The sequence below is a fragment of the Cibotium barometz genome, chromosome 34, assembly GCF_041138505.1.
Source record: "Cibotium barometz isolate CiBa-2024 chromosome 34, ASM4113850v1, whole genome shotgun sequence".
In the NCBI taxonomy this organism is placed as follows: domain Eukaryota; kingdom Viridiplantae; phylum Streptophyta; class Polypodiopsida; order Cyatheales; family Cibotiaceae; genus Cibotium; species Cibotium barometz.
Genome location: NC_141079.1, coordinates 32,178,853 through 32,193,206, shown reverse-complemented (window position 1 = coordinate 32,193,206; position 14,354 = coordinate 32,178,853). Strand labels below are relative to the sequence as shown.

Sequence of the window (14,354 nt, the reverse complement as noted above, 5' to 3'; positions counted from 1 at the left end):
TCTTAGCCATCTCTAATAAATCTGCCATTGCGGGGATGTAACTGAAAAGGGTGGGTGGGTGGGGAAAAAAAAACTTACACCTGCAAGCGGCTGTCCAGCAAATCAGCCCGCCGTCCTCTTGCTTCTTCTCTTCCCGAACAGTCCCGAACAATCCACCAATCAGCGACGCAATAGTCCCCCTCTTGCTCACACAACTCCCAAGATCTATCAAGAGCCTAGGGCTCTGATACCATGTCAGAATATGTAGCGGAGATGATAACCAAATTTGAGAACACAAGAGCAAGTAGAGTGCAGAAAATAGACAGCACAAGAGAAGGAGAGAGCGAGGGGTGTAACTTTGCTCTATATACACAAGATCCCGGAATATACAAGATGAGAAATGGCAAGGGGTGTGGGTGCCATTTTATATGGACTCCAAGTAGCAGTCGGCCTGCTCCAGAGGCAGCCGATAGGTACAAATCCTCCACGACCTGTCACATAGACCAGTCGGCCAGCAAACATGAGTTGGCCAGCTTTGTACTGCAGTCGGGTACAGTTGGCCAGAGGAAGTATGCGCCTGCCAGCTCAGGACTGCCCCCCCAAGCGGTGTCTCAATAAAGACAAGAGATGACTTCTAACATTATTTTGTAGGGCCCCTTCCAGCAACATTTGGAACACACAATGCGTGATGATTGTTGACTAGTTTAGTAAGTTTTGCATGCTCATTCTATGCAAGTAGACGGCCACAACAGAAGATATTGCTTGCTTGTTTCTTTGTCTTTGATACCCCATATGTGGTTTGCCAAGCACAAATACATCTATAGGGATTCCAAGTTTTCTTCACATTTTTGGAGAGCATTATTTGACAAACAACTTTGGGACCATGTTATAGTTGTCCAGCGCATTCCATCCACAAACAGACGGCCAAACAGAAATATGCAGTCAGTTGGCATTTGATGTTCTCAAGTTGTATTGCGGCTTGCCATGATTAGTAGTCGAGGTGGGAGCATTATCTTCCTTTGGTACATGCAATCCTGAACGATACTCATTCATATAGTATTAGTTGGACTCTGGGGGCAATGGCAAGGGTTATGCAGGCAAGGGGCGATGGGCAGCACACGTGGGTAGTGGTTTGAGGGCAGCAGCGACAGTGGCCAATGCGGGAAGCAAAAGATAATGAGAAGTGGGCAGCACAAACACCAATCAGGTAGCTTGAGCAGGCAAGGGTAAACTTATTCATGCCATTGAGAGAGGAAGAGAGTTCTATTAACGTATACAAAGGAACAAAGGGTCTATGAGACCAAAAGTGTTACCATGTGTTCATGTGTTAACCCATTTTGCCCCCACTTGTAGAACACTTGTGCCTATGTGCTAGGGTTTTCCAAAGATAGAAAGAAGAGTGTGGCGGAATCAAAGATCACTTTACATCTATTGTGAAGGCTCACATTCTGTCCTTGCTGCGTCAATACGAAGAGCTGCAGAGATACCTATGGATGATTAGCTTCCACGTGATTGAGCACTTTTCGTTTGTCTAACCATCCACGAAAAAACATTGCAAACCTTTGAGTATCCTCTGGTAGCCCACGAGAAGAACACTCTGAGCCACTAATGCAAATGGAGCACAAGAATTGCTTGCACCAGCTCCAATACATCATGAAGGAAGAAAGTACAACCATAGAACCATACTCCTCAGAAATGCTGCACCAAATCTGTATCCATTAGTATTGCTCGGCACTTGTATGTCGAAACCACCCATGTCCTGCACTCTGAAGGAAGAAAGTACAACCATAGAACCATACTCCTCAGTATTGCTGCACCAAATCTGTATCCATTAGTATTGCTTGGCACTTGTATGTCGAAACCACCCGTGTCTCGTGGAACATACCTCAAGTAATACATCCATTGATACACGGAAGTCAAAACCCGTGGTTGTCAATAGAGTTTCCAAGAAATCTATGCACTAGCATATCCTCCCAAGATGAAGACAAAACTGATGACATGTCCTCTTGTGGTGCCTCCATGACATCAGACACCGAAGGTACTCTACCCAATGCAAACGGCAAGTGAGAAGAGTCCTCCTAAAGGACCCCAGAAATTGAAGTGACCACCAGTGAAGCCAAAAATTCTCCATTGAGTGCAAACGGCAATTGTGAAGACTCTCCCTTAGAGCTGAAAACTTCCTTTGTTCGTACCCGTGGCTTGATGCAATGAAGCACCCTAGGTGTGTGCTCAACCCGAGAAATGAAAAAAGCTGAGACGCACACACATGCATCTCCTTCACACTCATGCTCTTGAGACTACTCCTATGGTTTTGAAGAAGCCTCCTCCTCAGACTGCTCCTCTGGTTTTGAAGAAACCTCCTCTTTGGATTGCTCCTCCAAGGTCCTCGGACAATCCTTCGTGATGTGCTCTGTGGAGTCACAATAAAAGCACTGTCCACCACAAGCAGCCATCTTGGCGCGACGTTCTTCATGTGTGAAAATGGTATTTTAACCAGCCCTAAAAGGGGTTTTTTTGGGATTTTGGTCTTGTGCTGCTGGTTGACAGCCCCTACTCTGGGCCGACCAGCAGCCCAACCCCATATATATATGCATTGCTTCATCAGCATAAAGTCCACCACATCATAATCAACATTATCTGCTGTTGCCGGCCTACCTCTGCAGCAGCTGATTTACATTTTCAGCAAACACCACATCTGTACTCTCAAAAGTCCTCTGGTCGAGTGGATTATACAGACGGTAGCCTTTGCTACCACTGCTGTACCCCACAAAAGTACATTTTGTTGCTTTGCCATCAAGCTTGCATCTCATCTGTTGAAGCACATGGGCATATGCAAGACAAGCCAAAACCCTAAAGTATTTAACTTTAGGCTTTTTATCATAGCATGCCTCATATGGAGTGATGGTTTTCGATGCTTTTGTAGGGCATCTATTCAAAACATATCTAGCACACATGATTGCCTCCATCCAAAATTTATGAGGCAAACCCTTTCCCTTGACCATGCATCTGGCCATCTCCATCAAGGACCTATTTTTCCTTTCTGCATTACCATTCTATTGTGGTGTGTATGGCATGGTACATTGGTGCTTAATGCCTTGTTCAGCCAAGTATGCTCTTGAAGCAACAAAACCCTGAAGTATTTAACTTTAGGCTTTTTATCATAGCATGCCTCATATGGAGTGATGGTTTTCAATGCTTTTGTAGGGCATCTGTTCAAAACATATCTAGCACACATGATTGCTTCCATCCAAAATTTATGAGGCAAACCTTGTCCCTTGATCACACATCTGGCCATCTCCATCAAGGACCTATTTTTCCTTTCTGCAGTACCATTCTGTTGTGGTGTGTATGGCATGGTGCATTGGTGCTTAATGCCTTTTTCAGCCAAGTGTGCTCTTGAAGCATCAAACATATACTTCCCCCCTCGATCTGAATGGAGGGTTTGCACTTTGCAACGTGTTTCATTTTCAGCCCTTGCAACAAATGCTGAAAGAACATAAAAACCTCTGAATTTTCTTTCAAAGGGTATAACCAAGCAAAGCAAATGTGGAGTAATCATCTATGAATGTTACAAAGTACATATGCTTTCCACGTGATGGTGTCCTGACTCCTAATAGGACCACATACATCATTGTGTATGAGCTATAATTTTCGATCAACTCTCACTGTGAACCATCCTTTGGGAAAGCATTACGATGCATTTTTCCAAGAATGCATACATGCTTGGGAGGTAGTTTAACATGTGGCATGTCATGCACCATTTGTTGCTTCTGTGTCATGTGCATGCTCATTCCAAGTGCTAATCTCCGATAGGCAGCTGGAAAAGACACAGGTGGTGTGCAGGAGAACCCCACAATGGAACAAGAGCTTGTCGGCTGCAGCTCTAGAGAGCTGGCCGACATAGTGTTCAGGTCGGGTAGAGTATTTCTGCTGGCCAACAGCAGGTCTCTTGCACCAAAAGAGCCTATAAAAGGCTATGCCAAGTTAATGATTGAGTCATTCAGTCCCTCCTTGGGATTGGGTCATAGACTAGGTTTAGTAAGGTGATTTTTCCATCCTTTTTGTATTATATGAATATACTGAAACTCAGATCTCTCTCTCTTGCTTGCGTTTTTGCATCAGGTTGTTCCAGGATGGTGTTTAGGGCTGAAAGAAGACTCCTAGAGCTTCTTTTTTTGTTGATAGAGGATGTCTTTGAGTATGCTTACACATCCATGCATCTTAGAACTGAGGGCAGATTTCGATGTATTACTGAATGATTCAAGGTCCTGCAGTGCTTTTTTCAGTTTTCCAAAATGCTCCCGTCCCTTATTTCTGTTCCTTGTTTCGGGTGGTGAGGATGCCATTTTTGTAATGCTTGCACTTGCAAAAAAGAGAGAAGACGAGGGATGAATGCCCTGAGAGAGAGAGAGAGAGAGAGAGAGAGAGAGAGAGAGAGTCTTGGCTAGTGATCTACACCTGCTAACCTCTTGTAGTACTTCAAATATATTTCTGTGCTGTAGAGTGAACAAAGGGATGACTCTGGATGATTTCAAGCTTATCTACTGGATTGAATATGCTCATCGCATGTGGGGAAGAGGATTGGGGTTCTTTTTTGCTGGACCCTTCATATATTTTTTGTGTAAAGGATTCATAACCAAGCAGCTTGCGTTAAGACTTGCATCACTTCTTGCCTTGGGTGCTGGGCAAGGTCTTGTAGGATGGTGGATGGTGAAAAGTGGCCTTGAAGTGAGTCGATATTGAGAGTGGGATTTAAAAAAAAATACTTATTTTCTGTTTGCTTGAAGTCAGCATCTTCTCTCAGCCTTCTTCCTGGACCTGTTTAAGGACTCCGTTGTCTTATGTGCAGGAGCCTGATTCACAGTATCAACAACCAAAAGTGAGCCCTTATCGCTTGGCTGGTCATTTGATGGTTGCATTTGGTATCTATTCTGCACTCTTATGGACGGCTTTATCTGCAGTGCTGCCTCAACAACAAGTTCAGAACATGGACTGGGTGAGAGGCAGTGCTAGACTCAGGAGTATTGCACTACCAGTTGCTATCCTTGTCGGTGTAACTGCTGCTTCGGGTGCCTTTGTTGCTGGAAATGATGCTGTAAGCACATCTTGAACCACAGCTGGTGTTCAAGTAATTTCATGCTTAGTTCTACTCATTGTGGTAGAAGACCCACTATGGGGGTTTGCTGGAGTACTCTCAGAAGGGATCTCTTTTCCATGAGTTTTTAGCTCCATGGTTGAGCCATTGACCTGCAGTGCATGTGGGATGAGACCTCTTGATGCACAAGGCATCCTTTTATAACTGGGGCTCGCAAATGGCCAGCACTCTGCCAAACCCTAACTTTAGTATTCGGTAATATTGTATTGCTAGGGACATGCTTTCAATACATTTCCAAAGATGGGGGATAACTGGATACCCGAGGGACTCTTTGAATTGCAGCCGCTGACAAGGAACTTTTTTGAAAACACTGCAACTGTACAGGTACACTGCATGTTTCTGTCTGAAGTATGTTAATGCTGGTCTTCTGCAAAAAAGGGGGAGATCTCACCCGCCCGTCCTTCGCTCGTGGATGGGGAGATCTCTCCTGTCCAACCCCCACCTATCCAGAAAAAGGGGAGATCTCATCGGCCCGTTGCTCATGAACTCCCCATCCCACATGCTTGTCCCTCGTGGATGGGTGATCTCCCTTGTCCGGAAAAAGGGGAGGTGTGTGGAAAGGCACCTATTCGCTCTTATTACATTCATGTTGTTTTATTGTACAATGTGCTGATGTGTGGACTGGTGAAACCAGTTTGATCATCGCATGCTTGCAACGACAACTTTGGTATCAGTCATAGCCATGTCGCATGTGGCTCGCAAGTTAACGTTGGACCCGTGGGTCCACAAACTAGTCAAAGTCACCTTGGGCTTGTCCATCCTTCAGGTATTACATATCTTAAGGTTATGTTTTTGTTTTAGTGGGCTTTATTTGTTATGATGGTTAGTGCTAGGCTTCATTATGGCTGAGTCTGCCCTGTATCTCCGGAGCTCTGATAGAAACTCAGTACACAGACCTTTGTATGAATGTATGCTCTTATGTGTTTGTGCGTGTGTGTGGGAGCATATATTGATACCAAGTTCTACACTCACTATTGGGCATTGATGACGTTAGTGGGGATGTCGTAGTATCTAGTCCATACTATGCATGATGGAGTTGATGGTTTATTGTCTTGTGGATGACTACAATGAGGTTATAAATTGCACTTTCTTATAAGGTGAATTTGGGCATGTTCCTGGATTTATCTAGGTATATATATTTATTTATCTACAAGGAAACTGCTTAAGCTGTGTAAGGTTGTTTTCTTACAGGTGACGCTGGGAGTTTCTACACTTCTCCTATATGTACCTGTATCCTTGGGAGTTGCCCATCAGGCTGGTGCTCTCTCGTTGTTCACGTCAGTCTTGGCATTGTTGCATGCTCTGAAGAAGCCATCCCCCACGGCTTTTAAGGCTTTCGCTAGATCCTCAAGTGTGCGGTAATACACAGATGAAGAGTATTATATATAATATATGCTGCTGCTGCTCGTTTCTTGGAGTACCCAGTTTCTCAAAGTACCATGGGGTCAGCAAAAAGGTAGTGATAGAGCGAAGCAAAGCCGGGTATACACGTCCAAAAATGTTTGAAATCAGTGGTGTCATTTCTCATCTTGCGAGGACTGCCAGGATCAGGAACCTTGAATGAAAACAATTGGCACCCATAATAGGGACATTTCCAGTATATGATAACATAATTGAGATCATTTAGAACATTGTCATTGACTTCAATGATCTGAGGGCAGGTTTTTGTAAGGTTTGACTTGATTTATATGTCACAGGCTCTTCTCAAATGTATTTCTTTCTGGTTGATGGCTGTATGTTATGAATGGGAAGCTGTACATGGTCATGCATACCATATAAAACTCATAACTCCACTTATTTTGTCAAGGACCTTGTTCATCGTATAGCACTTGCAACGGCATGTCTCAAGTTCACATCGAGCATTTTTAAGCAAGGGCTGTTAAGTTTTACAGAAGAAAAGCAGTCTCATATGATTGATGCACGACAGTCACACTAGTCCTATCACCAATATCAAAAAATTGTCTGTGATCATGTATTTGATAAGCTTTGGTATAATGCAATGCTATCATACAATGCAAAGCACCTTCTTTAACTTTTGATAAGTTGCATATTAAATGTACACATGCACCTGTCAAGAGGTCCTTGCGTGTGGCCATCATATGTACCATGCTGCCTAGGAGAGTGAGTTTGAACTTTGACACCTAAAATTATTTTTAATCCAGTACCAAAATTGTGTGGGTTTGAACTTGATATGGTGTGAAACTTTGACACCTAAAATTATTTTTAATCCAGTACCAAAATTGTGTGGGTTTGAACTTGATATGGTGTGAAACATTGAAAATTTCTGAATTTCATGTAAAATTGGGAGAATTATGCGAAAAAAAAATTCAGTTTTTATGATGGCACTTGCCCCAAAATTCCATGTTTGGTTTAAAAAGCACATGGAACATGGAGCCAGGGGAGGGAGAGGTAGATATATCATAATATTGTCTCTTTTAAGGACGAATTTGGCCTATGAGACTTAATGATGCAATGTACTAGTGTATGGATGTTTTGTCCTGTTGAGTGCTTCATGATGCTACACCATTTCCTTGTTGCAAGGAATAATGGAATTGTATGGTTATTAACACATCCATGAAGAACGCAAGGGAAGCATGTGCAACAGTAGCAGAATCTGGTTATTCTTATAGATAAGTGATGCTTAGTTTCGTGCACCATTATGGAGCGTACTTGGCATGTTCTGTCAGATTTACCATGCCATCGCCCTGTCATGCATTTGAAATGATGAGAGCGTAGTTGGATTGCAATTGCAATGCAGGAGGTTGCCACAACATGATTTCTATCTGGTTGGGGCTTGTGGGCTTAGTCTAAATGCTACTTTCCCACCTCTATGTCAACTTTTGTTTACTCTCATGTTGCTCTCTCATGTACAGTTCCCATTGCATTTTTTTCATTATGCTAAATGGAAGAGATTTCAAGCATTGTCACAGCTCACAAGGAGAAGGTTTTTACAAAGCTTGCAATGTAAATGCTCATTAGAGAGACTCCCAAACATCTTGGTATCTAGAAGATAGTCACATCGTGCCACAATAAATAGAGAATGAAATCAATGATATGGAACTAGAGAAAAACTCTCGAGACAAAATAACATTAGACATACAAAGTCCATTAGAATGTAAAGAAATTGTTATATAAATAAAGTGAATAGATCAATAGAAGGGAACTTAAGGAATGCCCTTTTTACCCCTTAGTCCTTTCAACTTTAGTTTGCTTTGATATTCTTCTCTTTCAATGGAAACCAATACTTAAAGTGTTAGCATAGGCAGATTTGGGGCTATACCCTTGTGCCATTTTGGCTCTACTCTACAAATATGTACAGAAATAATTGTCAACACTATGGGAACTTCCCAATGTAAAGTAATGACATCAGGGTCAGTCTTGTGGATGGTTGATGATGAGGGAATCCACCATGTTGGGCTAAGCATTCCTAATTTTTGAGTGCCGATACTTTTAAGTAAAAAGATCTCCATGAGATTTTTATCTTCCATTTCATGCGAGTGGCCATGGGTTTGTTTGGATTGACAAGAAGAGTCCATACATGTAGACATCAAAGATGGTTGAGATGCCCATAAGAGACAAGAGTAGTTGATATTTGAGCACTCCCTCTTAAATCTCTGAATTTGGAATATCAGAATAAGACACAATGAAGTGTAACATTGCTTGCCGTGTGTGTATTATTTTCAAGAATGTGGCCTCAAAACATTTGTACAATCTAAGTAGCCTTGCTTAAAGTGGATGCAATTTGCAGAATATATGCTCTCCACGTTTTGTTCTAAGGTCTCCTTGTAGCAAGTGGTTTCCACTCCAAGTTTCTTTTAACCTTCTCTGAGATCTAATGTTTGATGAGGAGCTCACTCCCCAATGGCTCAGCAAAGATGTCAGTGACATTATCTTTGATGGTACAATGATGCAATAATATTTCTCCATCACTCCTTGCCACAAATTCCCCCCCTTATACCCATATGTGGGTTTGTTAAGGTTGGTTTCTTAAACTTCTAAATGTCCGTGTCCAGCATTTCTTTCTGAATCTTACTGAAAAATAATCTGCTTGAGTATAAGAATTCTTCTTGCAAAACCCTGCTGCTGGAAACGATTCCATCTCTCGAAATTCTTTTGCACTTTGTCCATGACCCACATCAATCTTTGGTGAAGACCCTGAGCATGGTTTTAATCCATGTCTTCTCTTGAGTTATGACTGAGCCTTCGGCAATGCAGAAGACCCAAAGACACTCCCAAAAAGTTTCTATGGATTGGGGATCATTGTGCAAACGCCCATTAGTATCATCAGCAAACTCTTGCAGACATGCCTGCTCTTTATCCTTAGGAAGATCTATGCCTTTCAGTGCCCCTTTGTCCATCGCATCCTGCACCAACCAACCAAGTGCATCGACTACTATAGCAAAAAGAACTACCCTACTCTGATTTTTTGGTTACCTTGTTCCAATTTGCATAGAATAGGGTAATGGACTGACAGAACAATGGTTTGCTGCACCTTCACTTTGGCATTGAGGTACATGTTGCTTATTCCTAAAGAAGCATAACACCTGCCAAGGCGCGCTTTCCTAATCTGGTTACCTATTCTGCCATTGTCCCAGGTGAATTCATGATCATTAGCCAGGTCTTGGAGGGAGTTGATACCTTTGAGGTCCTGGCATTTCTTTCTTTCCTGGCCTCTGATAATATGTGCTCAGCATTTCAGTCTATCCAGAGGGGATTCCACCATGTTGAAGTCTCCAATTAATATGATGGGATCAACAAAATGCATGAAATTTCCCACAGATCTGAATGGGAGTTGCTAGAACTTGTGGCATATACTGAAATGAAGACCATCTTGGTTAACCCCTGTGTCAAGTTGTATGGTAACCCATCTGGTCATTGGGTCTATCTCCTGTTTTAAGACAACTACAGCCCATTTATGAGTCTATTTATCACTCACTCCAATAGAGGTACCACCTCCACCTTGGCTGTGATTAGTACAAAACCATGTGTATTTCTTGGATATGAATTCCAGTTGAGGGCTAGTGGATTTGACTTCTTGGAGGCAGATGAAGTCAGGGGAAATCCACTCCTTAATAATCTAGGGTCTGTTACTATCGTTCGGGCCTTTGTTGCTATAAGAGAGAATAGATGTGTCCATCATATCTTTTGGGTTTTAGGGGGGGTTTTGAGGATTCTTGAGAGGGTTGCATCCCATGTCTTCAACCTCCTTCTCTAGGTTACTGTCCCTGGAATTGGGTAATGGGGACCTCCTTCTCTTCATCTTCATGGGAAGCCTACTTATGGTTTGTGAAGGGTCAGTCAAGTCCACCACTAGCAGGGTGAACCTCTTTCTGTTTCTTTGTTTTGCCTAGTTTTTTGAGGCTTGGGGTTTGCCCTGATCTCTTCCTTTCCCACCCACATATTGATAGTAGGGGGAGGTGGGGGTGAGAATTTGATGGGACAATTACAAACGAAATGGTATTTGCCTCCACAATGTAAGGAGATATTGGGGACATTTTTAAAAACCAAAGGTTGTTCTAATAGGAAACCTGACTTTGCATTGATGGTTAAAGAGGAGGGTAGGTCTTTGCTAATGTCAATCTCTACCAAGTTGTCACATGCGAAAGCTTTGGGTAGTCTTCTTTTCGCCCTAAGCACTACATAGGCACACTTGATGCAAGAACAATCAACATAAAGAGAGAGAGAGAGAGAGAGAGAGAGAGAGAGAGAGAGAGAAGAGAGATGGCTCTATTTTCAGTACATTCATAGAGTACATAGTATTTTCAATATATTCATAGAGTACATAAAAGGTACAATGTTGTGGCCTTAGGCATTCCCAAAAAGGTAAATAAAACCCTATTCTATGACCTACTCCCTAAAGGAGTGAGATGCCTCAAATGAATGTTTCATAGGCCCAAACATGCCCAAGAAGCTAGTCGTGAATGTTGGATCGGCCAACAAAAAATCCCAAAAAATCCTATATGTTGCCGACGTGCTCCAGAAGCACTCCAGACCTGGTCGATAGGTGTTGGAAATAGGGTTGCAAGAATACGCGCATACACACACTAGAGAACCTCAAGGAAGCACACAATCAGATGATAGATAGATACTGAATATGTGCTATACAAAGATGATAAGTATACCCCAAGATGGGTGTATATACTAGAATGGGGAAAAACCTTCTAAAGAGGGAAAAAACCTTGGCTTGTCCTAGTGTGTGCACACATATCACCACCAAACATGGCTACAAATGATGTGAACAAGGGGTGAGCTGGCACTAAAAGTAGAGATGTGCCAAGCTCTTTGGACTATGAGAGGGAGCCCATACTAATCCCCAAAGACAGGGAAGTTCAAAGCTTTGCGAAAAGCTTCAAACTTCTCTTATGAGAGAGCTTTCATGAATAAATCAGCCATGTTGTCCTCTGTTGGCACATAAGCCAACCTAAACTCCCCTGTGAAGCATCTCTCCTTGATAGCACTTCAACGTGCTTTGTGCGAGCATGAAAAATTGGATTCCACACAACTGCCATATTGCTCTTACTATCAGTAAAGATGGTAGTGGCTAAGGACTCGCCCATACCCAAATCATCACAGAAAGGCGTCTGAGCCAAACACATTCAGATGTAGCTGTAAACGCTCTCTTATGGGTTGCTTGTTGTTGAGCCATGATCTACATGAATCACCAAGGCAAAAGCAAAACCCATTCGTGGACACTCATGTGTCGTAACATCCAACCCAGTCTGAGTTTGTAAAGGCATGCAGTTGTGATTTACCCTCCTTGGGATAAAACAACCCAAAGTGCTTGGTGCCCTTTAGGTAATGAAACACCCGTTTGACAAACTGCCAATGCTTTGTACCTGGGGCGTGTATAAATCAGCTTATTTAATACTAAGACCCCATACTGAATGTTAAGCCTAGTGTTACATAAGAAGATAAGGCATCTAACAACTTCTTCATATAGGTCAACATCAAAAGAGTCACCTGCATCTTCAAGACTAAGTCACAAACTAGGCTCCATAGGTGTAGCAACAATAAGTTTGCAATCTCCAAGATTGAATCTCTTCAACAATGCCTCTATATATTATGTCTGCAGGCATAACAATGCCATCATTACGCTGTCAAAACTTAATGCCCAAATAATAGTGCAACGGGCCAATATCTAACATTTCAAAAGATCTCTATAAATCAGCCTATAAAAGTTGAAATATGATTATCATCAGGGCCTATGAGTAGCATGTCATCAACATATAGCACGATGATAAAAAATTCAAAATATGAAGAGTAGTGTTGTTAGACATATACATTAATTTAGTCCGAGGCAATTAGGCCTAGACCGGACATTATTCGTGTGTGCACGGGCAAGGGCCTAGTGGGCCAAGGTCCGTAGCTCGGGGGTTAGCCAAGGAGTGCGGGAATGGGAGCTAAGAGAGCACTTCTACATTTTGCTTGATAAGGAGGTAAGAACATGCTCTAGGGGACTTCCATAAATAGAAACTCATGGGCTATATTGGCTAGGAGGAGAGAAGCGCACACATGTCATTTTTTTTTTCGTCCTATTACATTTGGTATCCGAGCTTCTGGTTACGAGCGCTGGGGAATAAGCGGTGGAAAAAAAAAAGCGGTGCAGTAGGCTTTTCGTGCAGTAGGCTTTTCTCTGTTAACAAAAAAAAAAAAAAAAGAGATGGGCTGCGCTGCGCCATAGCGAACGCTGCAAACAGCTGCTTACACAAGAGGGGACGCAACAGCTGATTGCACAAGAGGGAATGCAGCCGCCAGCGGTGTGCGCACGTCAACCCAGCCCACACGCTAGAGAGCGCTCTCTCTCTTTTGCTTTGAAAGAGAAAGGGCCACGCTTTACATGTTAAACCCTTCGCCTTATGCTTGTGTTTGCCTATGTGGGATTTTGTTCAAACAGTTCAAGCTCTCTCAGCGCCTCTGGAAAGTTGAGGATGGTGCAGACGTCTGGCAAAAGCTGCAGTCCGTCGTCGTGAATGCTCAAAATTGGTGCCAGATATGCGTTTCTGACTCTTTAATGCTTCAAAAGGATGTTCTAGTACATGTATAAAGTGCACAGGCAGTGTTTATGTGTGGATATGCGTGCATGGAGTGAATTGCACATCAATTTGTGACTCTGCAGTTTCTGGTTTTTCGCACCAAAGAGCAAAGTTTGACTTGTTTTGCATCTACATCTTTGTGAAATAGATGTTTTGAGCAAAATTGAAGCAATTGATGCATAGTTTTTGGGGTTATCATGCATTTTATGCTGTTATGCTGGTAAATTGCATTCAAAGACAGTAAAGTGCAGAAGTTACAAGTGCAATTAGTGTTTGTGTGACAGTTTGCTAGCTGTAAATATTTGGGTGCTTTTCCTATACTCTTTTCATCAAGCCATAAAAAAAAAAAAGAGAAAACATGGAAGGAGAATCCTCACAGCAACAGGTGCCTGATTTGACCATGCATGACGAGGATGAAACACTTGATGTGACTACTATGGTTGCTCGTATTGATTCTATGGAAAACACTATGCAATTAGTTCTTAATCAAATGAAAGAATTGACTGAAATGCGGGGAAAAGAATTAGAAAAGTCTATATCCATCCCTCTTGATGAGGAAATCAATCAAGGCGGTCTTGGAGAGCCAGGAACCTCGGCTAGAGTGCCTACTTTGGGGCGAGCCAAGTGGCAACTTAAAGATCTCAAACCGCCTAAATATAATGGCAATACAGCAGCTCGCACAGCAGATGCAGTGGAACAATGGCTTTCCAAGTGGGAGCAATGTTTTAGGCTGTGCCATATAAATGATGATGTGGCTAAGATTCAGCAAGCCACGTATAACCTCCTCGATGTGGCTCATCGATGGTGGAGGAAGATAGAAAAGGACAAAGCTGAGCCTGTTACTTGGAATGCCTTTAAAGTTATATTTTATAATAACTTTGTGCCACCTGATGAGCGCAGTCGAGCGCTTGATTCTTGGTTCTTTATGTCGCAGAAGAACTATTCTGTTCAAGAATATGCGGATAGGTATCGGGAAGTCTTGCTAAAAGTGCCAGAGCATATTCCTGATTTCCTGCAAGTTCATAAATTTGTGTTGGGACTTAAAGAAACTCTTCGGCCTCTAGTGCGCAAAGAGAAATGCTCTACGTTGAATGAGGCCATTGAATTACCAATTGTGCTTGAGGATGGCAAGAAATTTCCTTCGGGAGGTGGAGGCCAGAAATCCTCTTGGACTCGCGCCCCTAGAT

General features: G+C 42.6%; 1 protein-coding gene across 1 annotated transcript in view; it reads left to right on the top strand.

Annotated features, from left to right (window-relative positions):
• Positions 1-6,947, top strand: part of COX15 (cytochrome c oxidase 15) — a 42,601-nt gene extending 35,654 nt beyond the window's left edge. Inside the window, exons 4-8 of the mRNA XM_086774056.1 lie at positions 4,482-4,707; positions 4,829-5,074; positions 5,348-5,458; positions 5,769-5,900; positions 6,326-6,947. Coding sequence (XP_086630182.1) covers positions 4,482-4,707; positions 4,829-5,074; positions 5,348-5,458; positions 5,769-5,900; positions 6,326-6,496 — 886 coding nt within the window. The 3' untranslated portion in view covers positions 6,497-6,947. The remainder of the gene's footprint in view (positions 1-4,481; positions 4,708-4,828; positions 5,075-5,347; positions 5,459-5,768; positions 5,901-6,325) is intronic.
• The last annotated feature ends 7,407 nt before the right edge of the window (positions 6,948-14,354 follow it).